The 22872-nt window shown below is 37.3% G+C and overlaps 1 protein-coding gene across 1 annotated transcript in view; it reads left to right on the top strand.

Annotated features, from left to right (window-relative positions):
- Window positions 1–22872, top strand: part of shot (dystonin-like protein short stop) — a 1739701-nt gene that overhangs the window by 61907 nt on the left and 1654922 nt on the right. The window contains exon 5 of the mRNA XM_090380932.1: window positions 12974–13093. Coding sequence (XP_090237058.1) covers window positions 12974–13093 — 120 coding nt within the window. The remainder of the gene's footprint in view (window positions 1–12973; window positions 13094–22872) is intronic.

The following is a 22872-nucleotide window of genomic DNA, read 5'->3' as shown; positions in this document are numbered from 1 at the left end:
AGAATTTGCTGTTGGATAATATCATCAGTTGGTCCCACTATAGAATTTAAAAACTATCTGAGACCATTGTAGTCATCTTTACGAAAGCAAAATCCCTTCTTCCCTTTACCTTTGATGGTTGTTAAATCTTTTAGTAAAGATCTAACACTGATCACTGTGTATTTGGGACTGATCACTGTGTATTGACACAGTGATCAGTGCCATCTAGTGGTTCTTTTATTTGCTGATTTTTATTGCATGAAGAATCAATGCTGAGAATCGATTGCTTTCTCTTGTTGCCGATCTAACATGCTGCTGTCGAAAATAGTCAACCGGTAAACCCACAACAATCTTGATAATGTATGAGTGAACAATCTACAAATATCTGGAATGTTAAAATTCCCCATTATAAGACATTCAGATTTACTGGCCCACTTTAATAATTCATCATAGTCAGTAGGCCTATAACATACTCCCACTCTCATTTTTGTTTTCCCAATGCTTATGTCACACCAAACTGACTTAACATTGCACTAGCCACCCATGTCAACCGGATTCACTGAATTAGATTTAACATGCTTCTAACTAAGTGCATACAGGAATTTTTCTAGCAGGAATAAGGAAGTTGTATGAGGCAATGGTCTTGCCACACCTTGAGTACTGTATACAGGTCTGGAGGCCTCATTTTAAGAAGGATGTAGAGCTGATGGAATGAGTACAGAGAATATCTGGAGACTAGGCACCTGCGAGGTGATATGATTGAAGTGTATAAAGACTTGAATGGTTTCAGCATGCTCAATGCTGATGGGATTCTTCCTCTTGCTCAGAATAATTGCCCGAGAGGGCATAAATTCAAATTGAGGAAGGACAGTTGTTAGATGAATGTGTGTAAGTTTGCCTTTAGCCAGCGGGTGGTTGATTGCTGGAACAAAATTCCATCTGTCACTGTAGAAGTTGACAGCTTAAATAGATTCAAGGCAGAACTAGACAAACATTTGTAGTGAGTGGATGGATGAAATAAGGGTTTTTTTTTTTTTTTTTGGCTGATGCTATGTAAGCTTACTTTCTTGCATCATGTGCCTTTACTAATGCTAATAATCTCTCTCCCTCCTGTGCTGTTTTTCCTTTCTGTACAAATCGTACTCCCCATATTCAAATTCGGCATTCATTATGTCTGAGTTACGCCACATCTCCTCTCTCTCTACAATGTCCACTTTTGATGACGTAACCAGTAGTTCAAATTCATCAAATTTATTTACTATGCCGCTAGCATTTGTGTACATGCAAGTATACATGTACCTGTTCTTAGTCTTAGTTACCCTAATCCAGGCCATGTATTTGTTTATTCCATGAAGACCTACCCCAGCAAGCCTTGCTGCATGTCTCATTAGAAGCAGAACAAGAATCATTTTCACCTGTGTGTGCAGCTGTTGTTAATCTGGTAGTCTGCATATTCCTTCTGATCCAACTACCTTGATAGCATCAGCAAATATTATTGCACCCCTTCTATTTAAGCGTATCCCATCCCTTTAGAAACATTCTCTCCTGTTAACAAGCACAGACCATGCTGAGAAAAATTCTACCCCCATAAGCCTTGCACAGTCTCTCCAGTGCCAAATTGATTGACAAGGTTCTTATTATGTACTCCCTCCTATTGTGTCTGGCTAGAATTGCAGACACTTTCAACTTTCAAATTGATGCCCCCCCCATTTTAATTCCTTTTGAGGGCATCTACCGTACTTGTCAAACTCTCATAAATGCCCATTAGAATGTTGTGTTGGTGCCTAATTTCTTCACACTCTCTGCACCGAACACACCCAAACAAACAAAGACATCCCTCTTGGCTGCATCATTTGTTGTTCTGAAAGATTGGCAAACATTGCACAAGTTGCACATTTTTTAGGCTGTGATTCATAGGAGGATTACCAACTTTGGTTCCACACACTTTCAGACTATATAGCCACCTCATCCTTTCAAATGCTAAACCAACCAAATAACCTCCCAACTTTCAACAATTAGTTGTTGTTGTCATTAGCAACTAAGGCCATATTGCTCCACGATATGCGGTGGTCATTCCCTGACCTTTCCGCATCCTCCGTATTTGGTGGTGACGGGCTTGAACCCCGGTCTAATCAAGAAGCGTGTGCTACGCATTGCTGCTCCTTCCCACCTACAGGAAGGAGCAGCAGTGGCTACGGAGGTGGCTCCAACTTTTAGTAGTACCATGTGGGAGAGTGACATTGATGTTACTCTTGCCACCAATTCAGTAGCTTATAACAGGGGTGGCCAACTTAATTTGTGATGCGATCTACTTTTTTCCTTCAAAATGGGCCGCGATCTACCATCTCAAAAATTTAATTGCACAAGGTTAAAAAAGTTAATCAACACATATTGAAAAATGTTGTTTATAAATTTTAAAATTCAATACAATTCAAAATTATTATTTTAAATTCATACGTATTTAAAATTTTAATTTATGCGAAGTTTGTGTTTTCATATCATCTGCCAAGTTTTCAAAATCGGGGATATACTGTGATAAAGCCAATCGTAAAGAATCTTCTGCATGCAAGTCCGTAAGAGCACAGCGATTCTTCGTCTTTGTTTGTTTCAAATACGAAAAGGCCGATTCACATAGATATGTGGAACCAAAACAGGAATTTAAAAGTTCACTGCATTTTTTTACATTTGGTTACTTCTCTCGGCAAACATATTTCCAAAACTCTTTTTCTGATTATCTGGCTTTTAGGAAGATATCGTTTCACAATGTAATAATTCCATTTTCAAGTAATATTTTCTCCATGTGAAAAATCACAGCAATTTGTTCCATATTTAAGTCGACATTAAATGGATAAGAAATATATTGAATAATGTCTTCAATTGTTTTAAAATCACTGAATCTGGTTTCAAAATCGTCCACAACATTCTCAATTTCACAAACATATTTCTGACTATTAAATTCAAAAACAGGATATTTTTGCAATTGATCTTGCATATTTGCAAAATGGTAAACTTTTTTTTCTTTGAGATCCTTAGCCATTGCCAAAAATTGATATTTATATGCAGAAATACTACTAATCATGTCAGCCACATTTTTATTTTTTCCTTGTAATTCCAAATTCAGATCACTTAATATACTGGTAAAATCTGCCAAAAAAGCCAGATCACACAATCACTCCGTATCTTGTAGCTGCTGATAATCATCTCCACTTTGATCAACAAATTTTTTAATTTCATTGAGTAAATTTCGAAATCTCTGTAGAAACTTTCTCCGACTCAGCCACCTCACATCTGTGTGTAATATCAGATCTGGTTCTTTTTCATTAAGTTGCATTTTGAAAAGCCTCCTTTGGAGAGATTGTCCTCTGATGGAATTCACGATTTTGAAAGCGATGTCCATAACACTTTTAGTATTTAATCTTTTGCTCGCTAACACTTGTTGGTGGACGATACAGTGGTAACTCAAACAATCTGGGAATTCATCATCCTTTTGGCACAATGCGATGAATCCGTTAAGATGCCCGTCATTGCTTTAGCTCCATTTGTTGTTACTGATACGAGCTGAAAAAGTGGTAATTTAATTTTTTCAATAAAATGTTTGAATAAGTTAAAGATATCAAGACTTCTAGTTCATTCTCTAGTTCGTTTTCTCTAGTGGCAAAATTATCGAAAACCATACAAATAAAAATGAGCAACTGAGCTGTATCACCGACATGTGTAGATTCATCCAGTTGTAAAGAAAAGGACACACGATTAGCAATATGAGCACGCAATTGTTCGCTCACATTTTTACTAATTTTTTCGATGCGTAGTAACACAGTATTTCAAGATAATTGCAGATCTTGAAGAGCACTTTTAATTTCATTTTTGTTCTTAAAATTTTCAAAAAGAGAATCTGTTTTTTTTTAAAATGCGTCTTTGATGAATTGACCACCAGAAAATGATTTGCATTATTTTGCAAGAAGATGACTCACTTTAAATGATGCTATAGTTACTGCTTTAGATTGTAATTAGGTGTCACAAAGAAATTTTGTTGCGCGAATAATCTGGATTTACGTTCTTCTAATTCACCAGAAGATCCAATTGGTATTTATCATGGAGTGCGTTGAAGTGCCTTTCTAAATTTCGTTTTTTTTGGTATAGCCACGGAAGCATTGCAAATCAAACAGCTACATTTTCTTTCACTGTTACAAAAAAGTATTCTAGTTCCCACTCTTGATGAAAATGATATGTTTTACTCCTTTTTGTAGTATTCATTTTAAATCAAAAGGTATTAAATTAACATATAAGTACTGTCCAGTTATTAAATCAGCAAAAGCAATGCTTACAGATTAAGGGTTTGCTTACTTCCTTTTCAGCCTCCTTTAACATAACTGGATAGATCCCATCCATCCAAGGTGCCTTTCTTATATTTAACTTCAGCAATTTCTCCTACACTTTGCACTCAGTTATTACAAAATCATTTAGCTAGTGTTAGAGTTTGATAAACTTCTGGCCTTCACTTCCTTACAGTATTCCTCATTTGTGAATGTAGACAAAAAATTTCTCTATGCTGTTCGCAGTTTTAAATTAGCTATATATATCCTTACTAAAAATTAAAATTTCTTAGCTAAAACAAAAAAAAATAAAAAAAAAATATATATATGCCTAAGTGATTCGAACCTTCAAGCTGCTTATTTATCACAATCAGACTACTATTCCTCTGAACTATTAGTTATGTTACAGTATTCACGCCAAACAGCAGTACAGTAGTACAATTGAGTATCGGTAAGGGTATCCAATCCATGTATTTTACAAGTTTTTCAGCTTCGGCGAACGGAAAGTTTTTAGCTATATTTAGCCACTTTATTGACTAATTGTTATATTGAATTATTTTCTATAAGTAGCTTATAAACCTAGTCAAGATCCTTGGTTTATTCTGAATTGAGACAGTGAGATTTTGGAAGTTAATTAATACTTAGTTTCCTAGATTTACCGTTCGTAACTTGCCGCCATTGTTATACGATACAACGTTATATCCCGTACTAGATAGCATAGTATAGTAAATAATATATCAGTTAATCAGTAAAATTTATTAATCTTGTTAAACTTCATTGTCAATTAAATTGTACTTTTTAACTATATACATATAACGACTTAGATTTTTACAAACATAACATTATTAATTAATACATAACTTGATACGGAAGTTATATAATGAAACTCGGAGAATATACTCAATATTGAAAAAAAAATATATAGATATATAGTGTTATAACTGCGTTGGGATATAAGTTTAGGGTTATAATTCTGTAATGAAATTGAAATTGAATTGAAATCATGACTCAGACCAGAGCAGCAAAGCAAAAGGCTCAAGCTAATGGGAGTTCTATGGCTTAGGGGAGAACTGAGGGGGGGGGGGTTGTTGCCCTCTGAATAACAGCCTTTTAAAATGCACTGCTTGCTTGATGTTTGTGGACAGTCAGGTACAGGACATCATATTGCCAAGTGGAATGTCTTTGTGTGTGCATGATGTAAGGAGTGTGAGGAAATCAGGTGACAACTGAGTGTTATGGGCCTATATGAGAGCTTGAAGGACAGGGTGGATGCCCTCGAAGGATCTAAATTGACAAGCCCAACAGGCTCTCAGCTGCCCACATCAATGCCAGAGCTTGCACTTGATCATCAGGCAACACAGCGGCAACTCCCAAGGCAGAATGCACTGGTCCCACAGGAACTAGTAGTTGTTGGTGACTCTATTGTCTGGGAAATGGGGAATATGGTATGTAAAAAGGATAGGTGGAACAGGACCAGGGTATGTTGTGTTATTGTTGTTTTTTGGTTTTTAGGAACATTAGCAACTAAAACCATATTACTCCGGGGATATGCGGTGGTCATTCCCTTACCTTTCCGCATCCTCCATATTTGGTGGTCAAGGGCTCAAACCCCTGTCTAATCAAGAAGCGTTTGCTATGCACTGCCACTCATGCCCACCTGGCTACGGAGGCGCCACCAGGGTATGTCTGTCAGGGGCAAAGGTTGATGACGTTATAGAGCAGATATCATCTTTTAAGGGCACAAAAGGTGATATTGTTGTACACATTGGCACTAATGATATTAAGAGTAAGAGACCGGTGGAATTACTTAACAAGTACATGTCACTGTTGAAAAAATCTGTGAATTATGGTTGAATTTGAAAGTATCTGCAATTCTTCCCAGACAAGATAGGAGGGAGTATATGATGAGAGCCTTGTCGATCAATTTGGCCCTGGAAAGATTGTGTAAGGCTCAAGGGGTAGAATTTTTTTCAGCCTGGTCTGTACTTGTTAACAGGAGAGACTGTTCTACAGGGATGGGATACACTTATATAGAAAGGGTGCAAGAATATTTCTTGATGCTATTGAGGCAGGGTTAGGTGGGTCGGAAAACTGCTAGCATGGGGGATACAAGGACTAATAGATTAATAGTAGCCACTGGCAGAGGTGAAAGTGATTCTTGCACTGTTTCTATTGAAATGAGAGGCAGCCTGGAAAACAAGATGTAGGGTATTTCAGAGACTGCTGGGAGTCATTGCGGTACAAGTAAACACATGGGTTGTGTTAGGGTAAGAATAGGAACAGGAATAGCTAAGAATAGGAACAGGTGCATGTATACTTGTATATACACCAATGCTAGGGGTTTGGTAAATAAATTTGATGAATTTGAGGTGTTGCTCAAAACATCAAAGGCAGATATTGTTGGGATATCAGAGATGTAGTGTCACACAGATATAAGGAATGCAGAACTGGAATTTGTGGAGTACAATGTGTACAGGAAGGATAGGAAGGGAGAAGGGGTTATGCTTTTAGTTAAGAAACACATAAAATCCAAGGAAGTGAACTCAGTGGACATCGCTGGACGGAGCAGTTTCGAGTCAGTTTGGTGTGCCATAAGCACTGGGAGATCAAAATCAAGAGTAGGATTGTGCTAGAGGCCTAATGACTCTGATGAGTATAATAAGAAAATGTACAGGGAAATAGAGCAGGCCAGTAAATCAGAGAATCCTATAATGGGGGATTTTAATTTCCCGGATATTGACCGGAATTTGTGGGTTGGTCACTCACACACTAGCAAGGCTTTTGTGGATTTATTAAATGATTGTTTTCTACATCAGCATGTTCGTGAGGCAACTAGAGGGAGTAATACTCTTGATCTGATTATTAGTAGTGATTCTTCATGCATTAAGAATCTGCAGATAAGGTAATCACTAGGTGACAGTGATTACAGTGTGCTGAAGTAGGATTTACTCAAAGAGGTACTACTATCAGAGGTAAAGGGAAGGATTTTTGCTTTTGTAAAGGCGACTACGGTGGTCTGAGACAGTATTGAAATTCTATACAGTGGGACCAACTGATGATGTTACCAACAGCAAATTTAAATTGGGAGGCATTCAAAGAATTTATCTTGGAAGCTACTAGGCTTTACATGCCAACTAAGAAATAATGTTCATGGTTTAGGCCTAAATAGATGTCAGATGAACTAATGAGACATATGGCAGAGAAGAAAAATGTATGGGATACATATAAATTAATGGTTGACATGGAAGCTTATGAGAGATATAAGCTGGTCTGTAACCAAGTGACAAAGGAGATTAGGCAGGCAAAGGCGGATTATGAGTAATCTTTGGCAACTGATGCAAAGAAAAGCAAACAGCAAAGAGTTCTTTACCTATGTAAAATCTAGAAGGAAAGGGATGAATCAGATTGGTCCACTGGATATTGATGGTTCTACTGTTGATGATTCTGCTCAGGCGGCTAACAAACTAAATGAGTATTTTGCATCTACATTCACACATGAGGAGTTATTCAGGAAGGCGAATGCCAGAGGTGAATTCAACTCTGGCAGTGAGCTAGATGATTTTGTAATAACTGAGAGGAAAGTGGAGGAGAAATTGTTGAAAATAAACATAAAAAAGGAACTCGGGGTGGATGATATCTATCCGGTTGTATAAAAGGAGGCAGCAAAGGAAGTAAGCAAACCCTTAGCCATAATAATGGCAGCTTCCTTGGACTCAGGGGAGATACCCATGGACTGGAGATGTGCAAATGTCACCACAATTCACAAAGGAGGATCAAAGGTTGACACAAGTAATTATAGACCTGTGTGTTTAACTTCCATTCCAGGAAAATTAATGGAGGCACTGGTTAAAGAAACACTGGAAGATCATCTAGTCAAGAATTCAGTTTTAGCTGAGACACATCGTGGTTTTGTTAAGGGAAAGTCTTGCCTGACCAATTTGATTGGATACTGTGATGTGGTCACAAAGGAACTGGATGCAGGGAATAACTTTGATATCATATATTTCAATCTTATAAAAGCTTTTTATTCTGTTGCACATGGAAGACTGCTGAACAAAGCGGTGCAGTGTGCCATTGGAGGCAAATTGCTGCTATGGATAAAGGGATGGTTGAGTGGGAGAAGACAGAGAGTGGTAATCAATGGACACTGCACATCGTGGATTAATGTTATTAGTGGAGTCCCTCAGGGTTCAGTGTTTGGTCCAGTGATGTTTTCTGTATTTATAAATGATAGTGATGATGGTATATGAAACTTAATGTCCAAGTTTGCAAACGATACGAAGGTTGGCAGGGTTGTTAAGGACACTAATGACAGTACGCTGCTGTAACCAGATCTAGTAAAGTTGAGCAGATGGTCTGAGAGGTGACAAATGAAGTTTAACATTGACAAATGTAAAATACTACATATGGGAATTAGTAACCCCAGAATAACGTATCAATTCTGTGGTACTACACTGACAGTGGTAGAGAATGAAAAGGACCTGGGGGTAATTGTACAGGCAGATATTAAGTTTTCTGAGCAGTGCAGATGGTCTGCAAGAGTAGCTCATGGTGTCTTGTCAATGATATACATGAATTTTTCTAGCAGGGATAAGGAGGTGATTATCCTCTTGTATAAGGCAATGGTCAGGCCACACCTTAAGTACTGTATACAGGTCTGGAGGCCTCATTTTAAGAAGGCTATTGAGCTGTTGAAACGAGTACAGAGAAGGGCAGCAAGATTTGTGAATGGAACAAAGGGTTGCTCTTACGAAGAAAAGCTTAAGTTTTGTAGATTACAGTGTCTGGAGACTAGACACCTGCGAGGTGATCTTATTGAGGTGTATAAAGCCTTGAATGGTTTGAGCATGCTCAATTCTGATGGGATTCTTCCTCTTGCTCAGAATAATAGCCTGGGAGGGCATAAATTCAAATTGAGGAAAGCCAGTTGTAGGATAGATGTGTGGATGAATAGAAAATAAATTAGTTTGCCTTTAGCCAGCGGGTAGTTGGTTAGTGGAATAGACTTCCATATTTTGTTGTAGAAGTTGATTGCCTAAATAAATTTAAGGCTGTGCTGGTCAGGTATTTGGAATGAATGGAGGGGTGAAATGGGAGCATTTTTTTATTTATTTTTTTTTGGTTGATGCTGCATAATCTTGCTTTGTTGCATCATATGCCTCTAGTAATGCTAAAATGCTAATGGTGCAAGGAAGCCTGCGGCTTTTGCTGCACCAGCAGAAGAAGAAGAGGGGAAAAAAAAAAAAAAAAAAAAAGAATTACCCTGAGAGAGAGAGAGAGAGAGAGAGATAGAGAGAGAGATAGAGATAGGTAGAAGGGAATCACCAAGAAAGAGAAGAGTGATGATATCCAGCTCAGGACTCTGGGTTTGCCAATCCCATACTTACTAAATATGACCCCTTGGCATATATTTGCATATGTAAATCCTTGCTGGATATTCTTTATTTTTAACAGCTTATATCTTTTTAAGGCATATTGCAGTGCTGTTTTGTGGAGTTATAAAATTTATTGCAAAAGGGTGATGTTAACTTCATTGTTACAGCAGCCACAGAATACATAGTGAAAACCTTTTCCGTAGAGGCATATGAATTCAAATGCATGCACCTGAATGAATCAATCAGTGAATAAGCATTCTATGGTCACTTGACTATAGCCAGCTGTCTGAAAAACTTCCTATTCCTGATGTGCTGATGGTGATTTTTGGCCACCACTTTACCCTTCCAAATCAGTAACAACATTAAAAGGTAATTCTGAGAGTTGTAAGTGAAATGGTAATGTTATGGTAATTTGTAATGGTACTGGTAATTTGGTTACCACAATAAAAATATTTTATTGCAAGCAAATTTTCAGAATCTATTACACAAAAATGCATATAAAAATTATGTTCATGCAAAGTAAAGTAAAAAATACTAAAAATTGAATGAAACAAACATTTAGATATGAAACTGTTTGTTCTGATGTGTTCATCAAAAGGCTTAACTATACAGGATGTAGTAATGAATAGAAAACAAAACTACTTAATCACTGACAAAAATTGTAATAATAATAATAAATTTTGAAATTTAGATAAATAATATTAATAATTAGCCATACATTAAATCTACTTCTGCAAAGGTTACATCATAAAAGAAACTTGACAGAAAGAAATCATGGTAAGCTGTAAGCAACAACATTCTTACTGGTCACCTGTGAACTGACAAAAGATATTTCCTGTACCTAGTAGAACGGTAATTGGTTGTTTTTTGCTATTGATTTACTTCTCTGATGTATCGCTGTTTTGGCTCACTATGGCCCTGGGATAATGTATGTGAACACATGTATGCATATTGCATAATCACTGCCACACAAAACGTGGTGCATTAGTTAAAATATGACATATGTTATGATATGGTTTGATATATTAATTGATGCACTGCTATATTAGCTGTGATGTAAGTTATTACAGTGAAGTTAAAGGAGACTTGATGGAGGTGTTTAAGGCTCTTAGTGGCAAAAGTAAAATAAAGTACAAAAGTAAAAAAGTAAAAGAAATTGCTTGACACAACACTTTTTTTTAGGCCTCTTTTGCAGAGGTTCTGAGCTATCACAGGAGCAATAGGTGGAGATGGGCTTATGTCTAGGAGCCACTCTTCATACTAGGACATACCCATACACATTTGCATGGAGTTGATTTGTTTATTGGAATATGAGGTTTCAAACAGAGGAGTTTATTTGTGAAGTTGAAAGGGGGCACCTCCCTTGTACAGCACACCATTAAAAGACTACTCCAACAAAGAAATAAAGGCAATGTGTTGTATTGAAATTGGAAAATAAATATTTCCGAACTGGAATGAACCATGTAATGATGAGAAGTATTAGAAAGCTTAGATTTTTGTTTGAATAGAAAAATGTGAGCTCCTGAAAAAACGAGTCAGCCTACAATATCACCTGTTATCTTATGAATACAACAAATGACAATAGTGTGTCTCTGACCAGTACAGTTAGAGTAAATGGGAAATATAGTTCTCACATATTTGACTTTTTTTAAGCCTCATAAACTTTCATGAATTTCTGCATAGGTTGCTATGTTCAGCTTGGTGCCAGGTTTTGCGTTTGCCTACTGTTACTCGCAGACAAAATTGTTCATGAGCCAACATGAAAATCGCATTATACTTGCATTGGTTCGTATTATATCAATCATGTTGGAGCAAATTCACATTGCTCAGATGCGCATTATAGTAGAACTGACTGTAGTTATTTAAAAGTTTTTTCCATGCACAAAACCGTTTCAATTTCTCAAGTATCCACCACCAGTACGTTAAATGACCAATCTCTATGTAATTCTCCAATTGGGCAAAGAAAGCTTAGTCAATTTCAATTCTTTTTAAACTCAATCCTGTCTTATTTCTCGTGCAAAACAGTTGACTACCCCTATACTCATCTTTCATAATACTCTGATTTTTAGATGGGTTCATATATCTGTTAGGGATTGCGTTGGTTTTCGGTCTCTCTCTTGACATAAGCACATCACAACTGTTGCTGCTTCTTCATCAAGAAATCTGAGTTTTCTTTTTTGCTCTTGGCATTACTTTTATTCTAAACAACTACTTGCTTTGCAAATTCACCCTATCATGAAATTTTGCTTCCACATATTGGGTGATGCTTCCAAAACCACCATTAAATTCTGGACTCCATTATAAAAGAGGGTGCTCATTTTAATTAATCAACCATCTCTTACAAGGTCTCTCCACTCTGTCTCATAGACATTCAATTTCTGTTGCATACTATTTTGGTAGATACTTCCTTGGGCACCATTCTTCTGAATTGACATCTGTAATTCTTCCACTCTCCTCCAAACTGTTCTGGACATGTGTTTAGTATGTCCAATTCCAAACTCACAGAACCAAGTTTTTCTCTTCCTCGTTTATCCCTTCTACTTAAATTTTCTAGAATGACAACTTTCCTTCATATGTATTTCCTGAAAATTACAATCTACAGAAACTGAAGTCTAATGTCAACTTTCAACTTATGTGGTACTATGTACTGCAGGTTCTAATATTTTTTGTTTTTTGGGGAAAGGGGGGTTTCATAAAAAAAAATAAAAACATAAAATGCCTGTGCATTCCCCTGAGCATTCACTCTATGAATATTTTCCTGCATGCATAGATTCTTTTTTTTAATTTTTTTATTGTAAATATACTTTTTTAATTTGATAATTCAGAGTAGCTGTTTTGCACTATAGGTGCTAAGCAGAGTTCCTTTCTGTTTCTTTTTCTAATAATTCTAATATACAACAAACTCAGCTACTTGTAACACTGTCTCTGCTTTCCCTTTTTGAGGCAGAAAATCTGGGTAGTAAAGCTAACCCCCAAGGCCAAAAGGAGTAATCCATGGCCTATGAAACTTTCCACCAATTAAAACTGTGAATCTGTCTTCCATGAATTTTGTGTCAACCTGTGTCAATCTTTCCAAACCAAAGAGACTAATGCTTCCTGAATGGAATGTCTATCGTCCCTGATCCTGATTCTTTAAAATTCTGGACATGCTAATTTTTCAGTGAACTTGGATATGGCATGCAGTACCATATCCAGGTTTATCTATTTAGTTTGAATTTTTTTTAAAGATTACTAATTTCTGTTGTTAAATTATTCTTTATTTCTATGCAGCATGTAATCTACATAAAATTTTATCATGTTTAGGAGGAAAGCTTTCGAAAAGTGGAAGAGTATCGGGATCTTGCAAGTAACCTTCATAAATGGATGCAAGGATCTATAGCTTTACTTAAAGATCGCCACCTTCCTAATACATTGGTTGAAATGAAGGTAATATTCTGGCTCTTTCTTATTGGTTTATATTATTATGTGATCCTGTAGCTTTATTTCATGTGTGTAAAGTCTGCATTTCATAGATTTAGATCTTTACCAGTTTAAGTACCTTAATATTATTACTGTGCTTTCCAGCATTATTTCCAATGTTAGTGCAATATTTTAATCATTTTAATTCAGACAACTATACACTGCCACACTGTGATTATTACTATTGTTAACATCATCACAGCCCTGAGTGCTAAGCATTCTCCTCAAGTGATCAAGCGACATAGTGATCTCATAGAGTGCTTCAAATTCCTATTTAATTCTTTTCATTTATAGTGCTGTTTATTTACTTAACTAGTATTTTTCTACAGGTAGTTGTCTTAGAAAAGTTACCTGTCTTTTTCTTATTCTTATTATTCAAATGATCCTTACTAACTTCTAACTGCCCCTTGGTCACTTGGCAGCACAACTCTTGCCTCCATCTGGTGGGCTGGAAAGCTGATGGTAGAGTTAATCCCTTTGGTCAAAAAGGAGCAAGCCATGGACTGTGATGCATTCCACCACTTGAGCCTTCGAGCCCCAACTGTCTTTATATATATAAGCCCAATCATGATCCCTTTAATCCTAAGAGATTAAAAATTAATCGTGACGCTTCTAATCTTAAGAGATTAAAAATTAATCGTGACGCTTCTAGTCTTAAGAGATTAAAAATCAGCCATCTTTAACAAGATTGTCCATCATTTTTGATATTCCATTTGTTATTGAATCATCCAGTCAGTAAACTGTCACCTTTTCTTATTCAAAAGTGTCCAGAAAATGCTGCTGATTCGCCGAAGGTGGTCATGAGACTCCAACTTGGAGATTTACTTGTTGAAATTGGAAACAACAAACAATCAGAAGTGCTCCTCAATATTCATCTTTTGGTGGAATCCCTGTACAGTAACTCCTCATGCAACTTTTGACCTCTCCAAAGGTGTCGTCTCTGAATGGGACCTGTCACAGAGGAAGAAATCGTCCAGGAACTACTGAATCAAAAGGTTGTACCACAAAATGGATACTTATTAGAAAGGGTGGTATTTTTAGAAACTTAGAAAAGTTACTTGTCTTTTTCTTCTTATTCTTATTATTTTAATAACCCAACTAACCTTAGTAACTTCTAACTGCTCCTTGATCACTTGGTGGCATCAACCTTGCTACAAATGCCAAATATGGCACTGTCAAACTGCTTGTTGAGGGGTTCCTGTTTGTCCCAATCATCGTTCTAAGACCATGCAGAAACTGACTGTAACTCCCCAAATTGCAAAATTTCCAAACTATAAAGGTGACCATCTGGTCTATTCCAGAGCATGTGAGCAATGGAAACAGAAAAACAAATACAAAATAGAACAAAAGATAACAGACAGTAACAGAACAAAAGGTAAGATACTCAGAGCTATAGTACATTGTTTTAGAAAGCAAGCTAAATGTGACAACTGTTGCATTTACTTTGCCTCAGTGATCACTAAAGACTCTGACTCCAAATTAATATGGTATAAGATTGGAAAACTTAATGGAAAAATTCTGATTTTTAACTATAATGAGAAGGAATTATACTCTCCACTAGATATATATTGCAAATTCTCTTGGTACTGCTTTCTCCTAAGTATCAGCATATATAGCCCATCTTTCCAAAAAAATCCATAGCCGAAAAACAGAAAGTTAGTCTTCATGCACACTATTGTCGTGCTTTTAACTAGGCCTTCATGATATGCAAAGTAAAAAATTTTATCAATAGATCTCACAATAGTGCTACTGGTCCTGATGGGATAATCTGTCTAATGTTGCAACACTTGGAAGACAAGACATTATAGCTTATTCTGTATTTCTACAATCAAATAATCCTGGAGAACACTTATCCTAGTTCATGGCACCATTTAAATGTGCTAGCATCTCCGAAGTCTGGAAATGACCACTCAGATCCACACAACTACTGGCCAGTCTTACTTACCGGCTGTCTTAGTAAAACTCATGGAAAAGATGATTCTTACCTGCCTGATATGGTATCTTAAATCAGAATTTGTTGAACATTAATCAATAAGCACATTCCACAAGGTCCAAATAGGTGCTCCCCTAGACCTTATGGTCAAAGCAGAATTGCATATTCTAATACATTCAATAGATGGATCACTTGGTAATGGTCTGTGTTAATATACAGAAAGCTTTTGATACTACCTGGAGATATGGCATAATTCATAACCTACATACTCTTGGACTATGAGGCAACCTACCACTATTTTATCCAAATTGACACAGTAGAATATTTCAGCATATCAAAATGCTCTTTCACAGTGATTTTTCAGTAAGAAGGCATGCCACAAGGATCTGTGCTCAGTGCCACTTTTATATTCAAATGTGAGAGTCATTTCTACTGCCAAACGTGACTTCACTCTTCCAGCCTATGGATCAGGGTGTTATTTCAAATTTAAAAGCATACTATTTACGCACAACATTTGCTCAGGCATTGTCTGCAGTAGATGAGAAAAATTAAGATGAGAAATCTTACAGTATTTACCACGCCATCTTAAATATTAATAAGGCCTGGGTGGAAATTACTAAAAGTTGTTTAAATGGCGTATGTAAGAAAATATGTCCACGGCACATAAAAGGCTTCGAAGGATTTGAAAATGACGAATCATATGAAGAGGTTATAGATAAGATTGTAAAGGTTGCAGAGCTACTTCAGTAGGAGGTTGTTGCCAAAGACATAGAGGAGTTAATAGAAGAAGAAGAGAAGGAATTATCTAATGAAGAACTTATTGACTTGCAGGCAGCGATATTGAAAGAAGAAAATGCTGACGAAGCTCAACATGAACCAAATGAGGAGCCAAGACTCTTCATCACCAGAGAAATGGCAATGTGGCATTTCATGAAATTGCATCGGCAATGGCGAGGTTTGAGAAGATGGATCCTGATAGTGAACAGTTCTTAAAAGTTAACAGAGGGGTGAATGATATGCTTGCTTGCTACAAAGAAATCTACAATGAAAAGAAAAAAGCTACCGTCCAGTCATCCATTAATATGTTCTTTCGTAAGGTTGAGCAGCCGACCCCTTCTAAATCTCCACAGCCCTCAACCTCTGTAGCGGTGTACTTATGAGCTGAAGACGTCGATTCTGCCAACAATGCTCGAGAGGTAAAACTTACCGACGTTATGTCTGGCTCCTTTTTTTTTTGTAATTTTATAATTTTGAAATTTTTTAAATTGCACGCTTTTCTCATTTTTCCTGCACATGAGATAAAAAATTGAATAAATACAATAAATAATTCTATTTACATGTTCGTTGAACATTTCTTTTTTGATTCAGTCAATTCAGCGAGCACAGTTGCGAGTGCTGCACATGCATGGGGGATATTCCAACTTATGTAGCATGCCATGGAACACAATCCTTACATAAGTCAGGGAGTTCCTGTACTGTGCACATACACCTCTATGCAGACCAACTTACTATTTCATGCCAATCTCAGAACATGCTTGCTGTAGATTGGCAACTTCAACTTGCATTGAATAAACTGCTTCTATGGAAGAATAATAATGGGTACCGTCTGTCTAACAAAAAAAATGTTGTAATACGTTTCTGTAGGAAGCAGAAAATGCATCCTGATCCATTCAGGATCAGAATGCATTTTAGAAGGGCATGCATGTTATGAGTTTTGCTATGAATGTTGTGTTATAACATGCATAATATATTTCATGAGGGTATGCACTTAGAAGAGCATACAGCATCTGGTTTATGCATAAATCCTGGCCAGCAAGCTTAACTTTTGCAGCATATAAAATGTATGTGAATTACCTGTTTAAAGAAAGTAAACCTACTCTGAATAATCTCATCGACATTATGGGTGCAGATTGCATCACCCTTCTTCATTTACATTGATCTCTAATCCTGTTTTGACTGGTGCTCGTGCGTATGATTCTGTTAGGGAAAGTGCACCAAGGTGGATCAATTTGATTTAATATAATGCGTTCAGGATTGCCCTGGGTGCCTCAGAACATCCCCAGTTCACAGTCTCTATGTTAAAGCTCAAAATACCATTATTTCTGTGAATTAAAATGCTATTAGTGAATTATGTAGCTAAAATCATCTCCCTTTTATCCTATTTGGCCATACCGTTTTTCATCCATGGTGGGTTACCTACTACTACAGAAATAAACCTGAAGCCAACCAAACATGTTGGTCTAAGGCTACATGAGTTGGAGGAAAAGTGGGAAATACACCTCTGCAAAAAACATCAAGAAACAGATAATGCAGCCACCTATATTGGATTCCTGCTTCCATCCTCTGGCGATTACTTCCACAAATGGGGAAGATAATCATTAACCAATTTGAACATTAGGGAACTCCATGCAGTTAACATACACAATTTTAATTTGACCTGTTGAATGTAGCATTTTCACTGCTCAGCTCTTGGCAATTAAATTATCATTGGAAAATACTGAACTCACTTCTAATACCAAATGCATAATATATGCAGACTCACTCACTGTGATCAGCGCCTTACAGAATAGACCAGTGCTGCATCCAATCTTTAAGAAAATCTGCTCTCAATTGATACGGCGCCAAGTGATAGTTCCCATGCAACGTCAAGTGCGATTTTCTAGTGTTTTTCCTAGGGCAAGTATTAGTGCTTCATAAACCCTCCTCTGCCCACTCATAACGTTACTGCCTTCCCCTGCTAGCAGTGTCACTTCTACACTCGCTAGTAACATTACTAACCCCTCTTGCAGCGTTACTGTTAGTTTCATTGGCAACTTACTTCTCTCTCTCTCCTACTCTATGATTGCTTGGTCACTGGTTGGCACCCTCCTGTCTCCTTGTGGCAGGGCTGGTAACCTGGGAGAAGAAAATCCCTCTCCCAAGGCTGCTAAAAGGAGCAACTATGCTCCTTTTAGAGCCATCAAACTCGAGCCATCTTTTTCTTTAGAGCCATCAAGAGCCATCTTTTTCTTTCATGGCATTGTCTTAATGTAGAAACCACTTCATTCATCTCTTTAACTGTTTCTGATGCATTTAAGATCTAGATAATTTGGGCAGATGGGCTAAGAAGTGGCAACTGGAATTTAACCTTGACAAATGCAAAGTACTGCATATGGGTAGAAGTAACCCCAGAGAAACGTACCAACTGTGTGGTACTACACTTAAGGTGGTAGAAAATGAAAAAGACCTGGGAGTAATTGTGCAGGCAGATATGGAGTTTTCTGAGCAATGCAGACAGGCTGCCATGGCAGGTCATGGGGTTTTGTCAATGATATATAGGAATTTTGCTAGCAGGGAAAAGGAGGTGATTATCCCTCTGTATAAGGCAATGGTCAGGCCACGCCTTGAGTACTGCGTACAGGTCTGGAGGCCTCATTTTAGGAAGGATGTAGATTTACTTGAACGTGTATAGAGAAGGGCAACAAGATTGGTGAGGGGAATGAAGGGATCCTCTTACCAAGAGAGGCTTAAGTTCTGCAAATTGCAGTGGCTGGAGACTAGGCACCTGCGCGGAGATCTGGTGATCTGATTGAGGTGTATAAGGCCTTGAATGGGTTGAGCATGCTGAATTCTGATGAGATCCTTCCACTTGTTCAGATTACGAACCTAAGGGGGCATAAATTCAAATTAGGAAAAGACAGATGTAGAATAGATGTGCGGAAATTTGCCTTTAGCCAGCGGGTGGTTAACTGCTGGAACAAACTTCCATCTGTGGTTGTGGAAGTTGATAGGTTGAATAAATTTAAGGAGGAACTGGACAGGCATTTGGAGGGAATGGTGTGTTTTTTTTTTTTTTTTTTTTTTGGCTGATGCTGCATAAGCTCATATACATGCTTTCTTGCATCACATGCCACTACTACTACTACTACGACGTTCTGGTATACTCTCTGTCCACTCTGCCTGTGGGCAAGTTATCACCATTTATGACTGGCAACCCAAAGGTCGCGGGTTCGAATCCCGCCTCGGGCTTGGATCAAAGTACTGCAAAAACCTTGGAAGGTGCACTATGGCCACAGAAGCCGATGCGCCAACAACTACCAAAAAAAAAAAAAAAAAAAACATTTATGATCCAAAAATATGAGGGGTGATCATTTAATTACAGACTGATGCAAGATCTTATCTTAATTGCCATCATCTGAATCTTCTATCGATTTCCCCTTGAACTTTATACACCTTTGCCACCATTGTACGCACTCTTAAATGCTTCTTGCAAGCCATTTTTCAAAAGACTGTGCTTCGGTTGTGGCTCTGCGAGCATCGTTGTATTGGACGCGAACCATTTGCCTTTCAGAGCTTTCTTCAGACATGGAAACAGGAAGAAATCACATGGGGCTAAGTTTGGTGAATAAGGGGGATTTGGCAGAACCACGTCATCTGTGGCAGTGATCACTGCCTGCACATTATAAGCCATTTGGGGCCTGGCATTGTCTTAATGTAGAAACCACTTCATTACCACATGCTTCATTCATCTCTTTAACTGTTTCTGATGCATTTAAGTCCCGTCTGACACAATAATGAATCACATAATAATCTGTATGTCCGACATGATGCTTCAAAATGATCATACACATGTATGATTGTTTTGAAGTGACATTCATCTAAAAAAACTCTCTAATGCAACACTAGCTCAACAAGTACCGGCATGTGCACACAGTATGCTCAGTAGTGATCAGGGAAAGTGCCTCCGACAGTACCTATGGAAAGTTTGCACAGTAAACTTAAAATCTTTCACCTGTCTGCAAATTAAATGATCACCCCCTTGTATTTGGAATCTGTTGCTGGATCACCAAAAATGGTGAATTGACTTCAATCTGGAGACTTAGTTGAAACAGTCACCTCCAAACATTCTGAGTGGCTATTAAAGACAATTTTGGTGGACTGCCAGTATCTGTTATTCCCCACAATACTGTAAATTCATCAAAAGGTGTCATCACAGGGGTGGGACCTACTTGCAGTGTCTGTGGAGGAATTAGTTCAGGAACTTAGTAATCAGTGTAATAAGTACTAATGTAATCAGTGCAAAACAAATGATTAAAAAAGATGGAAATCTTATTCCAACTCGATCCATCATTTTAACTTTCAGCACCACTGACTTGCCATCTACAGTAAAAGCTAGATATTTAAACTGCTGAATTTGGCTGTACCTCCTGAATCCTCTTCATTGTTTTTAATGCCAGAAATATGGCCACTCTCAGCAGCCATGCAGAGGTGATGCAATCTGTCCTGTATCAAAGGATCATACACAAGCACATTGTCAGCCTCAGCTCCCAATTGTCCCAACTGCAAAGGAAGCAACTCTGCTTTTTCTAAATCATGTGTTATGTGGAAAACCGGAAAGAAAATTCAAAAATACAAAATAGAGCATAAAGTCACATATCCTGATGCACGCAGACAAATTATGTTGAACATGTGTAGTCTATCCTGAGCATCTTGCACCTGATGCTGTCTTTCAACTGCAATTCAAATAGATGTGTCAATACCACTCAAAACCTCTCTAGCAAAGTGCGGTAAAGCATCTTTATCAGCCTCTGGAAAAGATACTCCTAAAACTAAAACCAGTGAAGCAACTAACACTGCAGTTAGTGTCCCCACTGATACTCCAGCAATCTCGCATGATAGTGAAAAATTGAAAACTACTAACGACAGCAAGAAAATCAAATCGCTCACCAACAGTATGGAAGTGGACATACATCAGATTACGAGGAACCTGTATTAGAACTTCATGCAGATGACAATATGGATGCTGTACACCCCATCTTCCCAAAAAAAAAAGAATGAAAACAATGGCCTTCATACAAAAAGCAGTCAAATGAATCATCCTAATCTAAACCTAAATAATACACAACATCATACAATGGAATTGCAGAGGACTAAGCAGTCATTCTGATGACTTAAAGGATTTACTCAATCAGCTCAATCCCATAGATGTATGCCTACAGGAAACATTATTTTCACTGCACATTTTGCCAAAATTCTCAAATTATATAATGTACAGACAGGATGGGAGCTCAGAGTCTCCTGCCCATGAAGGAGTAGCTATTCTTATTAATTCTAACATACCATCCAGGCCCATCCAATTAAAAACTACCCTAGAAGCTGTGGCAGCTTGTATTGCAGTGGGTATTTCAGTTACAAGGGTAACTGAAATACCCACTGCAATACAAGGGTAACTGAAATATCCCTTGTTTCCATTTATATTCCACTATCTCTACCATTTCCCCATTCAGAATTTGACAACCTCATTACACAACTCCCAAATTTGTTCTTTTCAGTGATTTTAATGGCCACCATCCATTGTGGGGTTCCACCACAATGAACACAAGAGGCAAATTGATTGAACAGTTTATGAATAATAATGATCTTAATTTACTGAACTCTGAATCTGCCACCTATTTCCACCTAACTACAGGATCTACTTCTGTGTTGACTTGTCAATTTGTTCACCATCCATCTTTCCAATCATGACTTGGTCGATATTAACTGATCCATTTAACAGTGATCACTTTCCAATTATTTGCTCATTACAAATGGGTAACTCAAAATCCTGATCAGCAATCCACTTGGGAGTTTAAAAAAAGACGAACTGGGATGGCTATTCTGCCCAAATAATCTAGACAGTTTATGTTCAAAAATAATACTAGTAAAATAATAAGAGGAGTTTACCTCAATATAATACGTAGAACACTTCCGTATGATACCCTCCAGAAATTAAACCGGAAAAAACGAAGAAATCTACAACTTACCGGTACATTAGAGTAAAATATAAATAATTAAAAATCAATTTGATTTTTAATTGTTTTAAATTGATTTGAATTGTGTTAAATTGATTATTTAATTATTTATATTTTACTCTAATGTACCGGTAAGTTGTCGATTTTTCCGGTTTAATTTCTGGAGGGTATCATACGGAAGTGTTCTAGGTACTATATTGAGGTAAACTCCTCTTATTATTTTACCAATATTATTATCAACGTAGAACATATTGAGTAGTACAGCTCTGATTCATATTATCTAGTTCAAAAATAATCTACTGATGATGTAACTACTTACATAACCAATCAGATTCTGACTGCATCTGATGCTTCTTTTGCAAAATCCAAGACATATTGCATTCACTGAAATCACTGGTGGAATACAGATTCCAAACCGTGCTTGGAATAATTTCTTCAAGTGTTCTACCACTAGTAACTTAATTGCTTATAAAAGACTTAAAGCTAAAGCAAGACAAATTAGATGGAAAGCAAAACGTGATTCATGGATTACTTTTTGGCTCAACCATTAATTACAAAATACACCGGCACAAGGCTCATCTGGAGAGGGATACAGGCCCTAAATGGCAGATTATTTCGGCTGCCCTCTCCGATACTTCACTGGAAAGGGAAAGAGGTGTCTACCCCTGAAGAAGTTGCTAATACACTAGCAGAATCATTTGCCACAATCTCTGCTTCTTGGGGGGGAAGTCAACATTGGCGGTTAGCTGAGTTGCAATTATATGTGCTCTTGTTAAAAGTGTTTATAAATATGGTTTTAAAGTGCTTACTTTAAATACTCTTGTGATACACGGATATATTCTGATAAGGTCTACCAGGTTTGACCATTTTTAAGCAAGGAAAGGTAATATTCAAGCTAGATTTATGATAAGTCTGTTTTGGCAGTTAGAGCATTCTCTGTTCTAACTGTCAGTTCCAGCTGCCTATGCTTTAGCATAGTGCTGGTACTTAAATTTGAAGAGCTATTTTTTAAAATCTGCAAGATATGGATGAAGGGGACTTCA

Source organism: Mastigoproctus giganteus, chromosome 9, assembly GCF_048544385.1.
Source record: "Mastigoproctus giganteus isolate SK-2022 chromosome 9, ASM4854438v1, whole genome shotgun sequence".
NCBI lineage: Eukaryota > Metazoa > Arthropoda > Arachnida > Uropygi > Thelyphonidae > Mastigoproctus > Mastigoproctus giganteus.
The sequence above is the reverse complement of the archived record's forward strand: the minus strand, read 5'-3'. Positions and strand labels throughout refer to the sequence as shown.